The sequence below is a fragment of the Barbus barbus genome, assembly GCF_936440315.1.
Source record: "Barbus barbus genome assembly, chromosome: 29".
Lineage (NCBI taxonomy): Eukaryota > Metazoa > Chordata > Actinopteri > Cypriniformes > Cyprinidae > Barbus > Barbus barbus.
This window is the reverse complement of record NC_136757.1, coordinates 21225038-21250159: the sequence shown is the minus strand read 5'-3', so window position 1 is coordinate 21250159 and position 25122 is coordinate 21225038. Positions and strand designations below refer to the sequence as shown.

General features: G+C 38.7%; 1 protein-coding gene across 3 annotated transcripts in view; it reads right to left on the bottom strand.

The window, feature by feature from the left end:
* LOC306849264 (protein kinase C zeta type-like) overlaps nucleotides 1-25122 on the bottom strand; it is a 111502-nt gene that overhangs the window by 52876 nt on the left and 33504 nt on the right. The window contains exon 1 of one of the 3 annotated variants that reach the window (XM_079384177.1): nucleotides 15889-16011. The exons of 1 other annotated variant lie outside the window; for it this stretch is intronic. In XM_079384177.1, the coding sequence (XP_079240303.1) occupies nucleotides 15889-15925 (37 nt within the window). In that variant the 5' untranslated portion in view covers nucleotides 15926-16011. Of the gene's footprint in view, nucleotides 1-2104; nucleotides 2243-15888; nucleotides 16012-25122 lie in introns of those variants that run through there. One more of the 3 variants, XM_079384178.1, reaches the window with a different exon arrangement.

Here is a 25122-nt window from a genome sequence, read left to right as displayed (position 1 = left end):
AGTAGAATGTGATGGAAAAACACAAAAGCTGTATAGCTGATCTTTCTCTTTTCTCTTTCTGTACAAAAAGACCTGGATCTATGCACGTCTCCTCAAATATGAAAGTGTTTGATCTTGCAAAACATTCGCAGGCCTCAGACAGCACCAAATCATCAAAAACAAACACTAGACGACTGTTCTGAATAGACTGCATTATTGCAAACCGAACAAACTACAGTACCAAAACAGTTTATTGACCAAAAGTAAACAAAAAATGTCATCAAATGTATTATTAATTTTTATTTATACTATGACAAACTGCTTTTGCCAATATGCTAAATTATTGATATGACACAACTGACAATTTTGCAAATTTATAAATAATTTCAGAAGTGCAAACACTGGGTTAAATAATGTATAAGTATTTGCCAGATTAGAAAGTAACATAAGTTTACAGCTACATATACAGTGTGTGTGTGTGTGTGTGTGTGTGTGTGTGTGTGTGTGTGTGTGTGTCTGTGTGTGTGTGTCTGTGTGTGTGTGTGTGTGTGTGTGTGTGTGTGTGCATACATACGTACTGTATATAGCTGTAAATATATTTTACTTGCATATGCTGTATATATGTGTATATATTATATACACACATAGGGGTGCATGATATGAAAATCTTATATCACAATGAGTAATTGTATTTCACAGTAATAATATATATATCACAATATAGTTATTTTTGCTTTAAATAAGGTCTTTATGATATCAACATTTTTGATACCATAGAAATTTCATAATTCTTGTCACCAGAATCAATATCACAATAAAACTAATACTAGCCTAAAAAATTAAATAAGAATAAGAAACTAAATAAAATCACTAGGACAAAAAACTACAGTACAACAAATAAATAAGAAACACTGTGAAACACCACCCCTAAGAAACACTGTGAACATTGTATGAAGTAATCAAATGTATAAAAACACTGCATATTCATCACTGTGTAAATTAAACACATTAAGTTATAAAAGTGATTTAGACAAGAGCAGTGAGAGATTTTCACTCTTTTGTTGTTTGATAAACATGAATGACAGACAGCAGGAATATTAGACTGCTGTCACTTTAAGAGTTGCCTGGATCCAATATACTGTAACACATGTGTTTTCTTTCTCAGCTGTTTGCTTTCACTTAAGACCTAAATTGCTGTGTTTATGAGGATGCTTGCAAAGACAGGCATTTTGACACATACAAAGGTGTGTATTTAACCGTTCAAGGCCTATCAAGCAGCAAAAAAACCTGTTCAATACTCCCGCGCTCTATAAACGCCATCTTCATGTGTGCGCACCTCTCTGACCTCTCAGAAACAGTCTCTCAGCACGTGCATCTAGAGAGTTCTCTTTCGCTGCTGATTGTGTTTTAATGGCTTAAAAGCATAGGCGGAGTTTCACATTTTTGCCTGGGGGGGCACCTACCGGTAGACCATGAGCTCTGATTTTTTATTTTTTACACACCGTATATACCATATTTTTTATTTTTTTTTGCACACTGCATATACCATATTTTCTACATTTTCAATTATTTATAGCCTATATATTTTCTTCTTCATTTAAAGGAGCACTGCGTAAGTTCTGAAATTTCTAACAGTTACTGACACCAGTGGCCGTTAGAGGAACTGCAGCCAGTCTCATGCTCGTCCTCGGTGCGCACTAAATGAGGCTTTTTTGTTTGTTTGTTAGTTTTTTGTTTTAAGCTTACGATGAGCTTTTGTGGGTGTCTGGGTTGTGCTGGAGGCTGGTCGCTTCTTTCCGTCCACAGAGTCCATTTCAAACACTACCGCTAGCGATTGCCGCTGTAGACGAGAACGCGCATGACGTCACATTTTGTGAATTTTCGCGCCAATTTGGACCCGACTCCTCCAGACACAACTGAGCCTACAGGCTGATAGAGGCAACCTTGGTGGATAGTCAAGGTGTCATTCTTCCTATTACATTATGGTTGGCTCATAAATGGACAAATGAAAACTCTTATCTTAAAGATTTATTTAAGTAAAAACCTACACATAGCCCCTTTAAAATACATTTACAACAACGACTGGTTGGCTATACAAAGAGTGGAATAAAAACTTATGTCTTACCTAATGTAGAAGAATCCGCCTCTTTTGAGAAGTGTCAAAGTTAGAGACCTCCATGCTTTTTATTGTGGGTTTATTAAAAAAACGACGAATATACATTTTGTTCATTTAGCGTATCTTTGCAGAAAGCGGGAAGAGAACGAGAAGAGAGTCCACTCACGCGATACTTTGAGATTCGCGAGTTGTGAGAGTAGGTTTTCTTTTTTTTTTTTTTTTACATTAATTACAAATAATTTAGCCTTAACATACTCATTAAAATAAGATAATGCAAATAAAATGAGACAATCTGAAAATATTTTTGTATTCATAGATCTGACAAAATCGATTGGCTCTGATCTGGGGGGGGCAGTGCCCCCCCGGCCCCCCCCCAAACTCCGCCTATGCTTAAAAGCACTTGTTTTTAAACAGCAATGCTTTAAAAATGTGTGCAAATGATACGTTTTCATGACCTCGCAGCACAGCAATGTCACGTGAGTGTGTAACCGCGATAGAGACGATAGTATAAAATCTCTACCCGTTAAACGTGTATCACCCACCCCTATATACACATGTATATTAGCAAGAAAATAAACTGCTTTATTAATAACTGATTTATTTATTTAAGCGTTAAGAAACTATAAATGATTTCCCCCTTTCTGGAGAGCTGTTGTTTTTCCATTAATTTTTTTTTTCTCATGACCGAAGAACACCAGATGATGTTGATGTCACAACACATAATTACACAGCAACACCTTTGCTTTATGTGTCCATGTGTGTGTGAGAAAGTGAAGGGCTAATTAAAAAGAGGGAGCCGACGTGTTTAGCGCTGTCATTGCTGAGATCTATGTCTAATCTTATTAACTTCACCCCTACAGAGAGAGACCAACAGAAATCAGACTGTGCTGTTGCCATAGTTACCCTGCACTATTTTTGTCATTATTTCTAACATTTGACCGCAGAGAGAGAGAGAGAGAAAAGAGTACTCCATGTCCACAACCAGCATCTCTCAGGCAGTAGACATCATGTGACCATTTCAGCTGCGCATTTACTGCGTCTTCCCGAGGTAAGAATAACAGCCAAAAAACAGCTATGAAAATAAACATTTCACAGATTTCTCTTTTTGTCAAGCTATTGCATGGCTTCTGACAACTTAGTGCACAAGACCTCTTTTAAGGCTCCAATATATAGCAAAATTGAATAATGGGTTGGAATTGAAAAACTGGTTTGATGTCATTTCAAAGAAAATCAGGCCAAAACAAAGTTTGTTTGGAGTTTTTTTCAGGAGTTCAAAACAGCTTTCCGGAAACGCAGCTCCCAGCAAGTTCAGGATGTTGACTAACAGTAAGCCGCTGCCCAGGTATTTCAAAATTAAGAACGTAAAAGAACTTGGCCATGAGTAGCCTACATCAGGGCCTTAATAGTAGGGTGACCAGACTTCCCCATTTTTTGGGGACAGTCCCGGTTTTTGGTGTCCTGTCCCCGACTGGATCTGTCCCTGGGAATGTCCCCGCTTTACAGCACATTCAAAACAACCCACAAATACACTGTAAAAGGCCGACCAATATAACCAAACTTGGAATCGTAAGATTGTGATTATTTTCACCAGCAGAGGACACTGTAAGCTATACTGATTACTTGATTGCACGCCAGACGCCACTACTTTAGCCATGAAGAACTTGGATGAGAACAGAGCGCTATTATCATCAATTTTCAAAAGAGAGACCATTACTGGTTTCAAGGTAGTTACATACTAACTATACATGTTAACAACAAAATTTGTGTGCACTGTATAACAAGGCATGATAATTGTTTTGCACACAATATTAAACATTCCTGAAACTTCCGTCATCACAACTCCAAAATGAAAAATATAAATAAATAAACTAATCAGTTACACATACTTTGTGGTCACAATAAACCTAAAATGCTAAATAATAAAACTGATTAGGGATAGAAAAGATCCGTTTCCAAAAAGCATAAACATGAAATTTGAAAATTGGTAATTACTGTACTCACAATTTGTGAAAATGTTAATTAGAATCATTAACATCATTAATTATGATATTAATATATGGAAACCACAAAAAATGTAAAAAGTGTAAAACACCATACCACACCACAAGTGTAAAAACTATTCAATATTTTTTTTCAAATGTGCAACAATTTTTTTTTCAAATATATAACAATAATGAACATGTTCTTGAGAAGTTACTATGAAACATTGTATCAGAAAATTAAAGACTTTTACTTCCTTTGACATTTAATACATTTCTCCACCTCGGAAATTACTTTTCTTTTCTAAAGACAAATTCAAGGTCACACCGGCGGGGACAAATAATATTAACCAATAACATCATGGCCTACAGTACATTTCATGATTCAATCAAACCCTGATGGGTAAAACTAAGTTATATCCAAACATTATTTCCCACTGAAATTCTATTTCACCTGGAAATGCATTACACTGTGGAAGTTAAATGCATGGAAAAATCATCATGGTGAAAACATTCATCACAGACATCAACACTTACTGTATATACAATATGACGGTTTAGTAAGGAAAATGACTGTGATCTTTTGCACTTGTGAATGACTCTAATCATAACCGTGCTCTCATTCCCCATCTCTGCTGTCCTTAATTGCCCCTGTCTCTTTAACGACTGCACTTAACCGGTGACACCAACTGCTCAGTCAGAGCACGCTCGTGAACCTACACCCATCATTATAAATCTGCCCTTGCTCCAGTGGATGGAGGGCGATGCTGCACCCGAGGGTATAAGCAGGACTGGAATAGAGTCTACGCTGGCATTCTCCACACCGAACTAAATGAGAACAGCTGAGATGTGATCACACGACGCTACTTAGTCAAGTCATCAGTTATCAGTCATCATTGTGACCGCAGACACACACGCGTTGCACTTAACATATTCATTTGACCTTGTTAATCAGAGCTGGAATCATGCCAGACTGTACTTTACTCAATCACACACAATCATCTTTCATCTGTGATGTCAGAAGACAAATGACAGGCATCCTGTGACTGCTGTACAGATCATATGTTCTCTGATTATGACTATAATGAGAAGGACATAAATGCTGTTCTTTTGAATTTTCTATGAAATAAATAAAAATAATAACAATATGAATGGTTTTCAACTTAATGATAAGAAATGATGATAAGAAATGTTTCTTAAGCAGCAAATCAGCATATTCGAATGATTTCTGAAGGATCATTTAACACTGGAGACTGGAGTAACGATGCTGAAAATTTAGCGTTGGCATCACAATAATAAATTACAATTTAAAAAATAAATTTATATAGAAAATAGTATTTTTAACTTGTAATAATGTTTGATTATGTTTTAAATTATTTTTTATGAAATACATGCAGCCTGGATGAGGTGGTTACTTTCAAAAACATAAAAATATCTTACTGACCCCAAATACTTGAATGGTAGTGTACACATAAAATTTATTTAAGTATAAGTAAATATATGAAGACTTCAGATGCAATAGAAAAACAACTTTTTTTTTAGCACTTTTATCAGGCTCTTATGGAAATAACGTTGGGCATTTTTGAAAATAAGGCATTCGGTAACTGGCTACTAACCTTTTCATTGCCCTTAAAGTGAAATTACTGATCCTAAACATAAAAATAAAAATGCTAATTTAAAAGAAATAAATCTCAGGCAAATCATTAAAGCTTTTTAGAGTTTTTGCATCTCAAGATTAAGTGCATCTCTCAGAATAAAGTCTAATACCTCTGTTGTATAATAATAACAAAGCAAACTTAATTATTCTGTGCATCTTTAACACTAATGACAATAATGTATCAGAGAACTTTCCAAGACACTTGTGAACGTTTCACTTGATGAAATACGAGACAAATGTGCCATTAATGGTAGGCTAAGTTAAAAGAATTGATGCAGCTCCAGTGGGACTGAAGGTATCATGGCAGTGATCCAGATCTCTGACCTTAAATTGAACAATGGCTTTGGAGCCGGAAAGTCTGCACTGGATTGCATTGAATATCTGCTTCTGGCGAAGAAAAGAGAGTAAGAACTGGAGTTATGGAATAATCAAACTTCATCAGAACGCATCTCACGTTCATAGATAAACAACATGAAAAGAAGACATGATTAAATTTCATTTGCAGCTAAATATGTTATCTAAATATAGGTGATTGTTTTCTCTTCTTTTGTTGCTGAATCCACAATGCGACTGTTACTATGTCCCAAAACCCAGTCATGTCATAGGCATTTTTCTGTTGCACATATATAGATATCTTATACATTTTTTGATTAATGTTTTTAATATAAAGTTCAAAAGAACAGTATTTGTTGAAAATATTTCCCCTTCAGGAACTCGAGCTGCGTCAGATTGCTTCAGCGTGACTGTGCTCTGAATTATCTGTACAATCAGTCCAATGGAAGAGCGAGGCGTCATGGGCGGGTGACGTCACAACCAGGAAGCTTTAAAAGCACGTGAGGTGGCGCTGGCTTCAGCTTTTTGTCATTCAGCAAGCGCTCTGTGTGTCTGTCAGTCCGATATTTGTTTTGTGAGTCTTATTTGGTGTTGTTTGTCAAATAAAGCATTATGTCCAAGGCCACAAGTAAATCCTCACTAGTACTACTCTCGCTACAATCACGAGCGGGGATACACAAAGTTTGTGCGCGGTCTGCCTGCGAAGCATGCGTGCTCACACTGTGAGCGCCTTCCGCTACGCACGCTTCGCTCCCGGAGGGCTCTCTTCGAGAAGGGAGCCTTTGCGAGTGTTCCTCATGGTGCTGGCCCCGCGGCTGCCGAGGCAGAGCGGCGGCTGCACTCGTGGGGCTCGCACATGGATCATCAGATCCAGCGCCCGCTCTCGGTGTTCGGAAGCCCCGCCCCCGCGGTTTCTTCCCCCAGAACGAGGGCTCGACGCTCCGCTTGTCTTCCTCCGAGGAGGTGGACGTGAAAGACGTTGATGAGCTTTGTAAAGCTGCAGTGTTTGCACAAGCATATTATGAATGACGACATCATTATATTTGCGCTGTCAGCTCTAAGATAAAGGGCTGATTGTGCTTTTCCCTGCCGTAAGATCTCGCGGTTCCGGTCCGCCACTGCTGAGGCATGGCGGCGAGTGAGATCGCGGGGATTGCAACATGGATCTGGCGGATGGGTTGGGTTTATCTCCACCTGCATTCCCCAGATCTAGAACTCTCGCTCGGGGCTGGAAGCCCGCGGTGCGGTTCTTCCCCCTTTTAGTGAGAGCTGGCTGTTGCAGCGCGTGTTGCCGAGGCTACCGCGTGCATTATGTCATTCTCATTCTTATTATGAATCCTTTTCATATCAGACCATGTTCACTCGTCTGGTTGTCTTTCTGCATTTAATTTTTGAGGAATTAAATGATGTAGTTCATCTAACTAGAAGAAGTTAGATGTGTATACACATACATATTCTATTCTGCCATGTGCCTTATGCCACTTTATTTATCTCCTTTTTTATTTTTCTACAAATGTCCTCATTTGTATATCTGTATAGTTGTATGTACATATGTTTAAACTGTATTTATCTGTATTTGAACGTCTACTGTCAGTGTCTTAAATGTTAACTGTATGCACCAAGGGTCTGAGAGTAACGCAATTTCAATTCTCTGTATGTATGTGCCGTACATGTGGAAGAATTGACAATAAAGCAGACTTGACTTGACTTCATATATGTGTATATAGGAGCCTCTTGGGACTTTTCTCGAGTGAGAGCACAATGCTTTACCTTTCTTCCTCTGAGGAGGTTGAGGTGATCAGCAGCTGGGCGGAGCAGCCCCAACCGTGGTCCAGCTCCTCATTTAGGGAGAATCACCTCTCGTACTCCCGATAATATAAACTCCCAACCCTGCCAGTGTTCCAGGGTGCAACAGTCTCCAGCGAGAGCTTCTCTCAGTTACTTCCACCCGGAAACGTAGCGGAACTGAGAGGCTCGCCACCCCTTCGGGGGTCTCTAGAGCAGCTAGTTCGGCCGCCTCCTGCCAGTGTGCCGTTCCAGGACACCGAGCTAGCCGCTCTGGGTACACCAGAAGCCAGTCTCCAGAGACTGGTTCCCTTAGTAGACTATTTGGCTACTCCCAAATGTGTCTCCATGGGTCCTGCATACTGTAGAGAGAGGCTACAGAATCCAGTTTGGTTCTCCTCTGCCTCAATTCAACGGGGTGAATCCCACTTAGGTGGGCCCTGAGCAGGCTCTGGTAATGGAACGAGAAGTAGAGTACTCTCTTGAGGAAGGAGGCCATTGAGGTGGACCCTCCTCGCAAAAGAGAGTCTGGGTTCTACAGCCGGTACCTCATAGTTCCCAAGAAAGATGGAGGATTGCGTCCCATTTTAGATATGCATCAGTTTGAACCGCTCAGTCAGCAGACTGAAGTTCAAGATGCTCAAAACTCAAACAGGTACATGTAAGTATCTCAGATCAAGTCCGAGGACTGGTTTGTCACGTTAGATCTAAAAGATACTTCCACCTCTCCATCCTTCCCACTCACAGGAAGTCCCTGAGGTTTGCTTTTGGGGGCAAAGCTTACCAATATCGGGTTCTTCCCGTTGGACTTGCACTCTCACCCCGCACTTTTACATCAACGATTGGTTGATTCTAGCTCAATCGGAACAGCTGGCGATTTGACATCGAGATGTCGTTCTCGCCCACATAAAGGACCTGGGGTTAAGACTAAACACCAAAAAAAGTGTGCTTTCTCCATTGCAGAGGACCACTTATCTGGGCGTGGTGTGGGATTCGACCACGATGCAGGCACGTCTGTCCCCTGCTCGTAACGAGTCGATCCTCACAGTTTAGAGAGTGAAAGAAGGCCAGTCACTCACTGTCAAGCAGCTTCAGAGACTGCTGGGTCTGAGGGCAGCTGCGTTCAACGTGAAACCTTTTGGCCTGCTGTACATGAGACCCCTACAGTGGTGGCTCAAGACCAAGGGGTTCTCCCTGAGGGGAAAACCACTCCGCACTTTCAAGGTCAAGAGACGTTGCATACGTGCCTTAAACATGTGGAGGAAACCTTGGTTCTTGTCCCAGGGCCCGGTGCTGGGAGCTCCTTGTCGCCGTGTAACACTAGCGACGGACGCGTCCCTCACTGGTTGGGGAGTGGTCATGAGTGGCCACCCTGCCCGCGGTCTGTGGAGTGGCCGCCATCTGACATGGCATATCAATTGGCTGGAGATGCTGGCCGTGTTTCGAGCACTCAAACATTTCCTCCCAGACCTAAGAGACCACCACGTGTTGGTGCGCACCAACAGCACGTCGGTGGTCTCGTACATAAACCACCAGGGAAGTCTGCGGTCTACAAGCTGGCGCACCAGATCCTTGTGTGGTCCCAGGGTAAACTCCTCTCATTAAGAGCAGTGAACATTCCTGGGCATTTCTATGTGGGAGCAGACGTTCTGTTGAGACAGGGGCCGAGGCCCCGAGGTGGTGAAGCAGATATGGAGAGTGTTTGGCCAGGCACAGGTGGACCTGTTTGCGACTATAGTGTCAGTTCAATGTCCCCTCTGGTCCTCTCTGACTCATCCAGCTCCTCTAGGACTGGATGCTATGGTACAGACTTGGCAGAGGCTTCGTCTGTACGCTTTTCCCCCTATCGCTCTGCTCCCGGGAGTTCTGGCGAGAGTGCGCTGGGATGAGGTCAGTCTACTTCTGGTAGCGCCGTTCTGGCCGGGCCGAGTATAGATCTCCTCTCATAGGTGGGGGGCACAATCGTCCACCCTCGCCCGGAGATGTGGAAGCTGTGGGTGTGGCCACTGAGGGGGCACTGAGCATGTAACCGTGGTTCCATTCGGGGAACCATGGTTACATGCGTAACCTGAGACGTTTTTTGGTAACAATGTAAAATAAAAGCCATTGCTGGTAATTACACCTGTGTGTGTGTGTGTGTGTGTATACTGCATATATATTTAGTTCTGTAGCTATTGACTTGCATATAAATTTACACAGTTACACATTACTGAAATTAATAAATGAAACAGTTGAAAATAACTTTGCGCTATGAAAAAAAGACTTCTAAATTAAATGAATTAGAATTGTTTTACTTGTTTTCCAGCTTAAATATGTAAACATCCTTTAAAGAAGATTAATTTTGTTTATAAGCAATGCTGCATTAGAAATTAAGACCTTTTTTTAAAGACTGCATATTGCATATGAATTCATTTTGTCACTGCACTGGCAGATTTTTTTTCACTTGTCTGAAGTAGAAATAAGTTTAAAAACAAGTTCAGAAAAAAATATCTGCCAGTGCATCAAGGCAAAAAACACTCATATTAAAGTTGCATTCTCTGCAAACAAGATGTAATATCTTACCCAGTCGCACTTCTCAAGTCAATTTATTTTGTTTCAAAGATTTTAAGATATTTCAACTGGAAAATAAGACAAAATACTGATCTTTTGTAGTGTAGATCAGCTTACAAGGTTATCGCATCATCTCCCATGCGATTTGCTGCATATGTAGTGCATTCCAAATAATTTCAAATTAATCACTTGTGAGGTTTCATTTCAGCCAGGCAGTTTTGCAACAGAGGAAAAAAAAAAAAAATGTTAAACTTATTTTAATTTCCATTTCACATCCCTCTCCCCCCGATAAGATAAGGGCTGGATACCTCCTTCGACAGTCGCAGAGCACACCAGTGTTGCGTCACCCCACATTCTTCCTCCACCTCCTCCTCCGGTCAGAGCAACAAGGGAACACAACGGCACGAAAGGTAGAGTTGCACCGTGCGAGTCCTGGATAGACACGCAGAAGCCCGCCATGGCGTGCCACGCTGACCCCAGAAAGCTCCAGCCAGGACTGAACGTCCTCTGTGAGGGTCTTTGTCTGGTGAGCATGTAAAGGCAGGAGGCGCAGAGAGCGGGACCAGTTAAAATGGGTTTGACTCACTTCCACACATTGTTGGTTGGGCTGGCAGGAAGATGATAAAGGGGGCTTTCCTTTGCTGTGCTGAGGGTGTGTAGGATCAAAGCATGCAGTGGGATTGTAGCTGAATGAACAGCCGGGACTGAAATGCGCGACTGGAACGCAGCAGGAGCAAAACATTTCAGCGCTCTCTGTATAAGGGCCCTTATATTCGGCCACCGAGACCTGAACATGAACAGCGAAACACTGACTCCTCTGTTCTTGGCCAATTCAGAATCACTCTTCTCAGAGAGGCTTTACTGCAAAAATAGTTTTCATCAGTGTTTTGTCTGGTTTTTAAATAAAATATTATTGAAAAACCTTCAAACTAAATAAATTAATTAGAAATATACTGAAAAATTATACATTTAATTATAAATTACATGGTAAGTATAAAATTAACTGAAAAGATAAATGTACCTTAAATGTAAAATAAATCATTTTGGATAAAAGTGTCTACCAAATGCATAAATAGAAAAGGATGTATTGTGAAATGGAAGGGATAGTTCAGCCAAAAATGTTAACTCTGTCATCATTTACTCACTCTCATGTTGTTTCAAACCTGTATGACTTTCTTTTTTCTGTGGTACATAAAAAAAGATATTTAAAAAAAAATGTTGGTACCTAAGCAGTTTTGGTTCCCATTGACTTCCAATATATGGATAAAAAAATACAATGGTAGTCAATCAGCAGCAAAACTGTTTTATCAACATTCTTCAAAATATCTTCTTTTGTGATATTCATATTTTTATGTTAGTTAGTTACAGTTAATTTAGTTTTCTTACCTGGAAAATTGTTCCTTGTTTTGAGCAAAAACCTAAATAATTTTAGTTAAGATTTATGTTTAAAACTGGAAAACTACTTGCCAATGAGGTTTAAAAAATACTTAATTCAGCTCAATTCAATATTAATATTATAAATAAATATTTGAGTGAGTGAATAAATCAATAATAAAATTGCAGTGATAAGGACATAATTAGTTTTTAATCAACAAAAACAAAATGTTTGCAACCCTCGAAGTCTTTGCATAAACATGCCATCGACAAATAAATCCAGAAACACATTTCAAATCTCTAACAGCAATGTGAAGTCAGTTATTAACAAAATCTGGCAACAGTTACACCCACCACTGTAGAGCTTCCTGAGACGATTCCCTTTGTTAGAAATAACATTTACTGTGAATAGACTGCTTTGAAGTTTGCACTTAAATTAAAAGGAAGTTAATTTATCAGCTGTCATAATCCAGAAGATTAGACAAAATTTGATTACTTTGGGAGCAAGCGTGCAGCACAAGACTTCCCATTCACCCCCAAACACACAAGTCTCTAATTCCTGTAGAGCGCACTTAGTTTGCAATCGTATTGTCTTAACGCTGTTTTGAAGTCTCCCACAATGTCACAGCAATCAGATCACAACACATTGTCACTCATACGCTTCCTCCTTGACAGCTGCCACATTTCGCTGTGATGTAACCCCTCTGATCTGCTCTCGCGTGGGACGGGAGTATATCTGTACATTTCACACAGAGTGTGTGGGTTTAGCTGGACCAAAGCCAAACACACACACACATGGCTCCACTGTAGACAATCAGTGAGTCAAGCCTTAAAGAACATTGTGACAACTGGCAACTACACAACATATTTGCATAAACACAATACAGCATATTTGACTCTGTGCACAAAAAAGATATGAGACAAACGCTATCAAACACTTAAAACTACTCAAAATGCAACTGGGAAAATGCTGACTAGTTAAATTCCACTTAAATCAGTTATTACCTGTGTGCCACAGTGTTTCAAAAAAAGTAAGAAATACAATACCATGTAAAAGATGATGATAAAGAAAAAGGGAGAGATGAATAAACCAGAAGTTTTTGTGTGTACAGTTTTAGCTTTGAGGCAATATATATGCTAGTGTAAAATAAAAATAAAAATAAAATAAAACAATCTTCCTGTTTCAACAGGAAATGTCAAAGAAAACTGTGCCTGTCAAGCAATTTCATGGGTCTTTTAGTCTCAGGCTGATACTTCTACTGAATCATACAGTGCAAATAAACTTCACAGTTGAGAATGAATCACAGCTTCTGAGCTATTTAAGGTCACAATGTGTCTGCAAAGCCTCAAGCAAACATATACACACTGTATAATACAAAGACTCATAGACTCATAGTTCTATCTATCATATCACCTTTCATCTGTCACCCTTGTCTTTCTCTGAAATTTCATCTTTCATTCTTTTCTTTCCCTGAAAATTCTTTGAACTTTTGTGATGCTTTATGAAATGCTGTCGGAGTTACGTAGATGGTTATCTTGTGTCTGTGTGTCAGACCAGTCATGAGTCCAAGATATGCAGGCTAAACAGACTTCAGCAACAGTCTTCATAACTGCCTAGCTTATATTTCACCTAATGGGGGAAAATCTCTCTAAGGAGACACTTTTTGTGACTCTTGACATTTTTTGCTGATAGAAAAACCTAAAGAAATTTGACATCAGAGTGGCAGCCTTTGCTTCAAGCTCATCAGAGTTATCCAGGATGAAACGGCAGAGCTTGCGGGCAGCTCTTTGATTTTAGTCGTCTCATTTTGAGCCTCTCCTTCACTAGTCTGCCAATCTCTTTCTTATTCCCTTATACATGAAATGAACACATATTCTTCATTAATAATGAGCCTTTGGCTCCTCGGGATGTTTTTAAACTTTAAAAATACTCCATTCAGAGCTACAAAGGTTTATAATGTCACTGTTCCCCAAAAGTGAGTCTCTTGTGTCGTCACTGTTGAGATGACCCTGAGACCAGAAATGAGCCTGCGGCCATGTGCGCTGCATTAGTAAAAGTCTGGTATTACATAACGAGTATAAATGTGAGGTTGACAGAAGAAAGCAGTTAGGTAATCAAGGTAACAAAAAAGCTTCACTCTTGAGAGAACAACACTCCCATGAGACCCCACTGCTTAATGTACACTCAATATAGTCTTTGAAATGTTAAACAGACTCAAATAAAAACGTGCAAATCTGGAACTAATTCCTCAACCTAGAATATTTATGTTTTGCCAGAGCTTTCACACAAAGTCGCCTTCAAAAAACATTATGAACTTGACCTTAAGTATTGTTGTAGTGCATGAATTTTCCTCTGCTACAAAAGTAAATGACACCTCAAATCAAGTTACTGACTGATTTTTACAAAATTATATTTCAAATAAATGCTGTTCTATTAAACTTTCTATTCATCAAAGGATCCTGAAAAAAAGTTATCAAGGTTTCCTCAAAAATATAAAGGGATAGATTCCAAAAATTAAATCTTGTCATCATTTTCTCACTCTCACATTGTTCCACCTGTACGAGTTTCTTTCACAAAAGAAGTTATTTTGAAGAATGATGGTAACCAAACTGGTTAGCCACTGACTTCCATAGTAGGGAAAAATAATATGGAAGTCAATAGCTACCAGCACCAGTTTACCAACATTCTCCAAAATATCTTCTTTTGTGAAAAGAAAGAAAAAGGTTTGGAAAAATGTTCCATTTTGGGGGGAAACAGGTTAATCATTATATTTGGAGAGATTTGTTTTGCTTGTACATGGTATATAGAACAAAAATGCAGACAGACACATAAAACGGCAGCTTTTATGACCAAGCAGAAGCCTCAGTCAATCATGTGCATTGACAAACTGAACACCAACTTTTCAGATCATTTTTATACCTCTGTGCATAGCAAATAAAAACACTAAAACCACTGGCATTTAAACACCTTAGCAACCACAGATCAAAACTCTAACAACCACCCTAGCACTGCAGCGTCACGGTTTGCATGGGTAAGTAAACTGTGGTTAAGTGCTGCATTCAAGAGTATAATAGTGATGGCTTATGGTTTTCTAATTACTAACCTTGAGCTTTAACCACTACAGTACACAACCCTTAGCAATCTTTTCTAAACACAATGCGCTAAGCTTCCAGCACACACTAACAATCTGTCAGCGTCATTTTACTTTGAAACAAAAACGGACAACACACAGAGCCCTGAGGAACTATTATTGAGTTATACGCTAAAAATAGACACCAAATCCATAAATAGACATTTTAAAGCAAAGGAACTGACTCTCAAATGGTGCAAAGGAGGACACGTTACAATGCTACATGTCAATAAGTCACTACATGTCAATACAGCTTTCAGATTACATAGAATTTGGTGATAAAGGTAAACTCAAACAGGAACTCTTATTGAACTCTCATAGTGGGAAGAAATGAAAAATGTTTGATGCATTAAATAGATTCTGTCAACCTGAGTGAAAGATCCAGGACATGAAATTACAAAAATGTATATTGCAGTCACGTAGAAACAGTGTCACTGTTAAAGGTCTATTACGTCAGTGAAAGCAGACCATGAGCTAACTAAAAACTATCTGCAAAGAGGACAGTTAAATAAAGGACCAAATGAGAGAGAGAGAGAAAGAGACACGGAAAGAGGACTGAGAGGGCAAGATAAGAGTGAAAGAACCCTTTCATCCAATATACACAACCATTACAGTACCAATAAAGGGATAGTTTACCCAAAATGGTGTTTCTTTCGGTTTACTCACCCCCATTACAATCCTGAAAGATTTTCAGCACAATACAGGAGAATGGCCATTAACAGTAATGGTCACCAATCATGTCATTGAAAAAAGAGAAGCTTGGACATTCTGCTAAACATCTCCTTTTTTGTTTCACACAGAAACGACATGAGGTAGAACTATTTTTTCTGTGAACTATCCCTTTAAGGAACAAAATTCATTATATAAAACAAAACAGTGCAATTATTTCCCATCTCTTTAGCCATTCTGTCTTATTTCTTCGTCTATTTCATCTTTTCATCCTATTTTTCTCTTTCTGTCTCTGTGTATGATGTACAACGGTACCTTTCACTCGCAGATAGAACAGTAGTGTTAGCAGCATCCCTATATGGGCTGGTGGTGCCTGGATCCACTTCACTGTCCCTCTTCCATTCTTCCTGCCATGCCACTGGAGCTCAGCCCGTGTTTCTAGTCCCCACTGACTCGTTCCCACTCCCGCTCAGTAGCAAACCATCACACACCCCTCTGTCTCCCTCTGCCTGCATGCACACACATCTGAAAAGGACAGCGGCACTGAGCATGCTCAGATTAGCTCTACTGGATGTTTAAAGGATTTTTTTTTAACTTGTTCCAGTTCTGTTTTCTCTCTCTTCTTGTTTCATGAGGACCCCTGCAGGTTGATGCCCTCACTTGTAGACACTTGTTATAACATGCACCTGCCACAAGAGGACAGAGCTGACTCTTTGGACTGCATTGGCCTGGTTCTCTGGCTCTGTGGGACATGGTGCTATTATTAAACCCTGTGCAGCAAGGAGAGTCAGGAAAGGAAAACCGTGCAGGTGAAGCTATATTTTAGGATTCAGAGATTGACGTACAGCAAAGATGAAAAATTATTCATTCTTTTGTGAGATTATGGGAAAGGCCAGGAAAATTAAACTTTAACAGTGACTAGTAGGCTGTATTATTATTTAAAGAGGAAATATAAAAGGAAAAAAAGCACAATTGGCACACCAGCAGAAGAACAATTTACCATTCAAAATTTGAGGGTTGGTAAGATTTCTTTCATGTATTTAAAAAAATAAAAATTAATCATATTCAGAATGCAAGGACGCATTAAACTGATCATTTATAATATTACAAAATATTTCTATTTCAAATCAGTGCTGTTCTTTCAAATTTTCTTTTTATCAAAGAATACTGAAAAAAAAATTCACCTGACAATACAAAGAAATATTTCTTGAGCATCAAATCAGCAAATGATTTCTGAAGGACCATGTGACACTGAAGAATATAGATATTAGAGCATTAGCTGCTGAAAATTTCAGCTTTGCCATTACAGGATTAAATTATTTAAATAATAATAATAATAATAAATGAGGACTGTAAATTATGATAAAACAGAAATTATAAATGCAATATTTATATTGTGTGTGTGTGTGTGTGTATATATTTTTCACATAAATTCAGCCTGATAAGCTTAAGTGACTTAAAGAAATAATAATAATAAAAAAAATAAAAATAAAATAAAAAAAAGATCTTACCAGCCCCATATTTGCATCCCTACTGTTTTTGGTGCAAACGACAAATTTGTAGGGGGTTAAAAAAATAAATAAATAACAAAATGTGTAAAATATAGCCTTACTTCATTGGATACATATTAAACCATACATATACACACAGATGTGCATATGAGAGATCAGAGTTCAACTTATTTTCTCCAATGATGATACCTTTGGAACCATAAATCCTGAATATTAGACATCTTTATCTTTCTCTTAAGTCTCTCTTTTACCAGTTCTTTCTTTCCCCTACAGAACCTTGATTTCTCTCCTTGACTGGCTGATGTTGCAATTCTTTGGATGTTGTGAAAGCATTTCCCAAATACCACAACAATAAGAATGTCTCTCCCTTCCTCCATCTCTCTCTCTCCTCAGGATGGGTGGCTTTATCAGAGTCCAGCCCCACTCAGGAAACTAGGCTTATCTGAGGACTTTCACCTCCACCGCTGCTTCAGCTCAAACAGCCGACTTCAGCATCACCACGCGACATTCCTGCATCCACTTCCTGTCCTTTCAGACGTTAGTTTATTGTCAGTTCACTGAAGCAATTATTGCATTCCACAGTATCTATAAAGGAAGACGTAACCTTCAGCATGAGTCAGACATTTAATATGACAAATAGAAATGGCAAGAGTTTGACGCAGATTTAAAAACGATGCCAGGAATTATTCCAATGAGAAAGAGCACATTATGTCCAGTGCCGCCAGCCATACTTCGTGTGCTGGAGCCAATGCATTTGAGTGTTGCCATCTGCCAACAAAATGATTTGCCAGTTTAACAGGACTTTGAAAAAAAAACTCAGCAGGACTGGACAATGTAAACTGTGACCTAAAGGCAAACTCAATGCACAGCCATTAGGCCTTAATTCAGTTCTGTTTGTGTGCCTCTCTACATGGAATCAACCTCTCTGGTCTGTCTGGTCTGGTTTAGCAGTGTGCGCTGAGTGAGCGTGCGTATTTTCATGTAAATAAAGGGGTTAATGGAAGGTCTTGAGACTAGTATGTAGACAGAGAGCAGCTAAGGGTTTGTACAGCTCTAATGGTTTTCCATTACGACCCAGTGATGCATCACTGAAATTAAATTGAATGTGTGTGGATCAGTCATTGAGCAGACAAGCTCAAACATCATCTTGTGGTTAAAACAAACATGCATTTGAGCAATTCAAACAGTTTTTCTCTCATTTAAAACAAGGCCAGGGAACAAATACAGTACAAACATGTGGCCAACTGAATAATTAATTACTCAGCACATCAACTATTAAAATTGGCTCATCATTTATGCACCAATTCAAGCAATATTACATCTGCATTATAACACCACAAATAAAATGGAAAGAAAAAAATCATTTTAAAATGTAAAAAAGATGTTTAAAAACAATACTTACTGGTTTAGAACAAATCCTATCTTGAATGTTCAACAATAATATCACCGTTCAATAACAGTAGGATGATGATGATGTCACTGTCTTCCATGTTTTCTCTCTCACAGTCATACTTCCTGTCTGAGTCCGACCACACACTGAATCCTGATACCACAATCATTCTGAGCAGCCTGTCAGATGTATTTATCAAACACATGTGTCGGCGTAATCGAATTGTGACGCCTGACAAATGTTTCATGCTGGTCAAAATGAAGCGAATTTGGACAGAGCTGGCACTGAAGAAAATGTGAAGCAAAATCCCATGCTCGCTTTGACTGACAGGATGATCATTCAACAGAACAAATTCATTAATTAACTTATTGTCAATGCCTATTATTTTTGAAGTCATCTTTATGCTAGTGTACAACTAAATGTTAACTAAAGTGACCTTTTTTTAATGCAATAGTAAGTAGCAAATCATTATTCATGCCTATTTTATAAAAAAAAAAAAAAAAAAAGAGGAACAAACCCTTCAACATGACCTGCTCAAACCAGTTTCAACAGGGAATACATTAACACAAGAAAGAAAACTGTTCTCAACAGGCCATATTTATTGGGCATTTAAAAACCAGAGACAACAGAACTCTGTTTCTTTGTAGCTTTCCAGATAACCAAGCTCTGAAGACGTCAAATGAGTTTTTACATTTGTAGTGTTGTGCAATTTTTAGTCTTGGATCAATATTCATCGGGGGATATGAGGAAAACATTATGTGAGTGTTCAATATGTTTGATGCAGATGAGCAGATGGTGTCTAGGATCTTCAAACTACCCGTTCACAAACACACACAGACACAAGATGACTGAAATATTCTCCTTTTATCCTGGGCACTCCTCCAAATTAAACAGTTTGAAGTGGGGGGCGGAGGTGGTCACTTTAAAAGCTTTTGCGAAGACATCCATCCTCAGACAACAAGCCAATTAGCCTAACAACCGCTCGGAAGGAAAACATTCCACACTATGCTGTTTTACACAACTGACTGAGGTCATTTCGGTTAATACTAGTCGAGGTCTGAAACGTGTGAGATGACGAAAAGTTCAGCCGGACATGAGACATGAGAGTATGTAATGCATATGCATCATACACTCTTAAAAATAAAGGTGCTTCACGATGCCATAGAACCTTTTTGTCTAAATGGTTCCATTAAGAACCTTCAACATCTGAAGAACCTTTCTGTTTCACAGAAGGTTCTTTGTGGTGAAAGAAGGTTCTTCAGATAAAAAAGTAAGAAAGAGATGGGTCATTAAAGAACCTTGGACTGAATGGTTCTTCTATGGCGCATATATATATATATATATATATATATATATATATATATATATATATATATAGCTTAGCATATAATAAACCTAGAAATAATAAACCTACAAAACAATATTTCATTTGTTTGTAATAATATATAATTGTTGTTATTATTATTATTATTATTATTAGTAGTAGTAGTAGTAGTAGTAGTAGTATTTCTGTAATTATAATAATTCATGTATTATAATTAATATATTTCTGTAATTATAATTTTATATATTTTCCATCTTAATACAAATAATGTAATAAACTTATAAAACAAATTAATAAAAATGAAACTAATAAATGTTTCTGTGAAAAATTTATAATACATATAAAACATTTTTATAAATATCAAATAATGTGTAAAATTATTATTATAAAACTAGAAATGTAAAAAATGATACATTTAAATACTTTTAATTTTTAATAATTTATCAAAATTTAAATTAGTATTTATAAAATATATTTTAATTTTAATTATATTTATAAAATATATTTTAATTATATTATACTTTAAATAATATATTAAAATGATCAATTATTATACATTATATATTATGTTTATATATTATACATTATATATTAAGTTTACAAACTAAACTTGCTGGGCCTTAACACCCCCCTCTGTAATTGGATCCTGGACTTTTTAACTGCAAGACCTCAGTCAGTCCGTGTCAGCCGCAACTCCTCCAGCACTACCACACTGAGCACAGGTGCCCCACAAGGCTGTGTGCTCAGCCCGCTGCTCTTCATGCTGCTGACCCACGACTGCAATGCCAAGTCCAGCTCCAACCACATCATCAAGTTTGCTGATGACACAACTGTGGTAGGCCTCATCAGCAACAACAATGAAACGCTCTACAGAGAGGAAGTGGCACAGCTGGCGAAATGGTGTGGTGCTAACAACCTGTCCCTCAATATGAGTAAGACAAAAGAGGTTGTGATGGACTTCAGGAGAAACTCTGTTGACCACCCCCCACTGACCATCGACGGCTCAACCGTGGAGAGAGTCGGCAGCACTAAATTCCTGGGGGTGCACATCTCAGAGGATCTCACCTGGGCCACCAACGTCACGTCACTCAACAAGAAGGGACAACAGCACCTCCACTTTCTCCGCCGGCTGAAAAGGGCAAGTCTCCCGCCACCCATCCTCACTACTTTCTACAGGGGCACCATTGAGAGTGTGCTGACCACCTGCATCACTGTCTGGTACGGGAACTGCAGTGCTGCTGACCGCAAGACCCCACAACGGACAGTGAACACTGCCGCAAAGATCATCAGTGCCCCTCTTCCCTCCACCCTGGACATTTTCCTTGCACTATGCTCCAGCAAGGCCTCCAGCATCGTGAAAGACCCCACCCACCCCTCCCACAACCTCTTCCAGCTCCTACCATCAGGTAGATTCAAGATTCAAGATTCAAGAGTTTTATTTGTCACATACACAATTATACAGAGTATAACCAGCAGTGAAATGTAGGTCAGGTCCGCTCCAAGGACAGTGCAATTATAAAGAATACAAATATTAAGAAGAAGTACAAACATAAAATAAAATAAAAGATAAGATAAAATAAGATAAGATAAGATAAAAAAATATAAATATAAATGTGCAGGTCAGTATGTTGTTGACAAATAGTAATGAGAGGAATGTGCAAAAAATAATGTGCAAAAAGTTGTACAGGGTATTTGAATAGCAGCAATATGAGGTAGAGAAAAATTATGAATAGCTTATTGATATATGATATTTACATGGAGAAAAATTATGAATAACTTATTGATATGGTGATATTACATGGAGTCAAGTGATATTATGACACAGAGTTAGAGTTTAGGAGCCTGATGGCCTGGGGGAAGAAGCTCCTCCTAAGTCTCTCAGTTTTTGCCATCAGGCTACGGAAGCGCTTACCAGATGGAAGCAAAGTGAATAGTCGGTTAGCAGGGTGATTAGAGTCCTTGAAGATTTTAACAGCTCTATTTTTGCAGCGTTTGAGGTAGATGTCCTGCAGAGAGGGGAGAGCAGACCCTGAGATGCGCTCAGCTAAGCGCACAACTCTCTGTAGTGCTTTGCAGTCCTGATTGGAGCTGTTTCCATACCACACTGAGATGCACTGAGTCAATACGCTTTCTATGGTCCCTGAATAGAAAGTTTTCAGGATTGCTGGTGAGACCCTGAATTTCCTCAGCTGTCGCAAATGGTACAGTCTTTGCCTGGCTTTCTTAACCTGTGTTAGGATGTGTGTAGTCCAAGTCAGGTTCTCGGAGATGTTTACACCGAGGTACTTGAAGCTACTCACCCTCTCCACAGGGGTCCCACTGATCCTGAGAGGAGAGTAGGGCTGCTGCTGTCTCTTCCTAAAGTCCATGATCAGCTCTTTAGTAGTATCAAAGTAGTATCAAATCTCGCTCTGTCAGATTGCTCAACAGCTTTTTTCCCCAGGCTGTGAGAGCTCTTAACTCCAATCTCCCTGTCCCCCTCTAACCCCCCACTAACCCAACTCATTAATGCAGTTGACAACTTTTCCTAAGTGCAATTCTGAGTGTGCTACACACAGGTGAGTGGGCTATACAAACCACCTGCAGTAACGCACTCATCCCACTATATGCACACTAGACACTTTCTATGAACACTCCCTGCTACAAAGACTCAATAAAAAATGTTTACTTGAGCATTGCACTACAAAATAATGTTTACTTGAGCATTGCACTACAAATCTTTTTGCACTATGCGCTGCTTCCCACAAAATCTCTCTTTAATCAGCACAACAATTTAATATACGAAATATATAAAATTTTTCTTTTCATTTCTATCTTTTTGCACAATTTCATGTGCATATGTAAAATTCTTGTACAGTCTCAGTTTGTGTATGTCTAGGCAACTAGGTATAGTAGTTATAGTATTTATAGTATATGTATAGTCAGATGCTCTTTTTTTTTTTTTTTTTTTTTCTCTCTCTTATACTTGCATTGTTGTATGTTTATCTTATGTTTAACTATTATGTAGCACCGTGGTCCTCCGAGACACATGTAGCAGAATGACAATAAAGCTCGACTTGACTTGATGTAATAAATTATACATTTTATTAAAATAAAAAATAAAAAATGGTTCAACATGGTCTTGAGGTTAGATATTGGTCTGGATCCAGGCCTCAAGGGGTCTTAAGGGGCCTGGTCTTATCTAGTCTTTGGCACTGGTCTAGATCTTAGAGGGTCTATTTTTGGTCTGAGTCTGGTTCTGTTCAACAATGATCATTCGCCATATTTCATGTTTTACGTGTCACACATGTAGAGTCATTCAGATAAACCATTTTCCAGCCGTTCAGTGTCAGAAGGTCACACAAACGCATTAACAGGCAGGCAGCAGGTCAGCTGTACCATCTGTGGATCAATGGTTACGCAAGTGATGTAAGCTCGGAGAAACAGAGGGAAAAGGAGGAATGGAATGATGCGATGATGTCACGGAACATGGAAGAGCCTGACTGTCTCTTCTGTTATGACATCATCATCTAGGCAGTATGATGAGATTCAACTGGATTTTAACAGAAAAGAGTTTTTATCTGCGGCAGAGTGAGAAAGATGACACACTTTTAAAGGATCGTTTTAACGAGAGGGGCCGGATGTGCAGAGGAAAGGTGGCAGAACAGTTTGTGTCAGTGCTTTAAAAAAGAGGATTAACTGTAGGGCAACTTCCACGAGAGACTGAGGCAATATAAAATATGGAGCAATGCATTATGGGAGATTACAAACACACTGCACACTCACTTAACTTTTACTTGCGACCTCAACGCAGCTTAAAAGTCAAGAAAGCTGATGTCAGCCATTCAGGCACAGTAATCCTACAGAGATTGCGGATCCCCTTGAAATCTTTAAATATCCAACTGTGGACACTAATCCAGAGGTTCAGTTCTCTGACATGAAAAAGAAATCTGACATGCCGATCTTTAAAGAGCATTATGCAATCACAAATATGATTATTGATCTATTTTTTATTCTCAAATACAACAAACAAAAAGCCTGATGAGGTAACATCTACTGTAAATACTTTATTTGCAATCTGACTACAGCACATGTCCTGTGAATAAACAATGGCTTTTATCACGATTGTGGATTTCATCATGTGAAATACTGGGACAAATCACTTCCTGTCCCAGAAAGGGCTTTTTGTCTCTTTGTGGATGCTGCTATATCAGAAATCACTGCTACTAACCTTTCCTGGAGGATCAGAAGCTTGTGAGGTCTTTGCTCATATATAACACTTAACTACAGAAATCCAATACTACTTCTACAACACAACAAAGAATTGTCATATAAAAATCCCATTTATTAAACAAGGTGGGTGCTTAATACTCCACAGTAAATATGATTCCTACAGTACAGTAAACCCGCTCACATATAGTGATAGTAAATAATAAGAGAGAAGGAAGCTGGGATGCAAACTCGGGGCTATTTGCTCCTGGATACCTTTTAGGCCATATTCATTACCCTTGAAACCACATCTCAATTCTATTCATTTTATTCTATTCGTTATTTATTATCTAGCTTACAACTAGTGTTATCTAGCTTAACACATATAAGGTTGTCAAAATTGCTAGAATGATTTGTGGTTTCAATGAAGAATTGAATGAAATATAAACAAAAGGAAATTACTAAATAGCAGTGAGGCTAGAGAAAAAGTTAGAGGGAAAGTAAACATCTATAAACTACTGACCCAGGTGATTTTCCTTGTTTGTTGTGTTGATTTGGATAAGAGCATCTGCTAATTGATTAAATGTAAATTTATTCTATTCTATTCATTCGTTTCTCATAGGGGGTCAAATATTGCTATGATTGCTCATCAGTCTTTGTTTATTTGCACATTTCCATTGAGAGATACTGAATATGGATTGGAGAGCTCATGGTGGTGTGTAGCTCTGAGCGGTGATGAACGCACCGTCTGCTCTTCAGGCGAATGCTCCGTATTTACACATTCAGACAATGACAACAGAATAACTGAGGTGCTCTGCTGTCTTACTAAACTTCTCTCTCATCTTCACCGTTTTCTCTTTTCTACCCTCCGCTCATGCCAATTTCACTGTCCTTCTCAGACTCCTTACCTTCTCCCGTCCTTCCTGTCCAAAACTAAAGTGGGCTGCCCATCATTCTGATTGCAATATTGTGTCTTCCAGTTGCATACTATATATCCTGTCACTATATATCATTTCAGAGAGAAACTCGTTAGGACGTCAGTGGTATGCGGTGGAAGGAAAAAAAAGAAAAAAGGGAAAAAGTTAATGCATGCTTTTCCAGGTAAAATTTTGGATTTCCAAGTTTAAAAGTTTTAG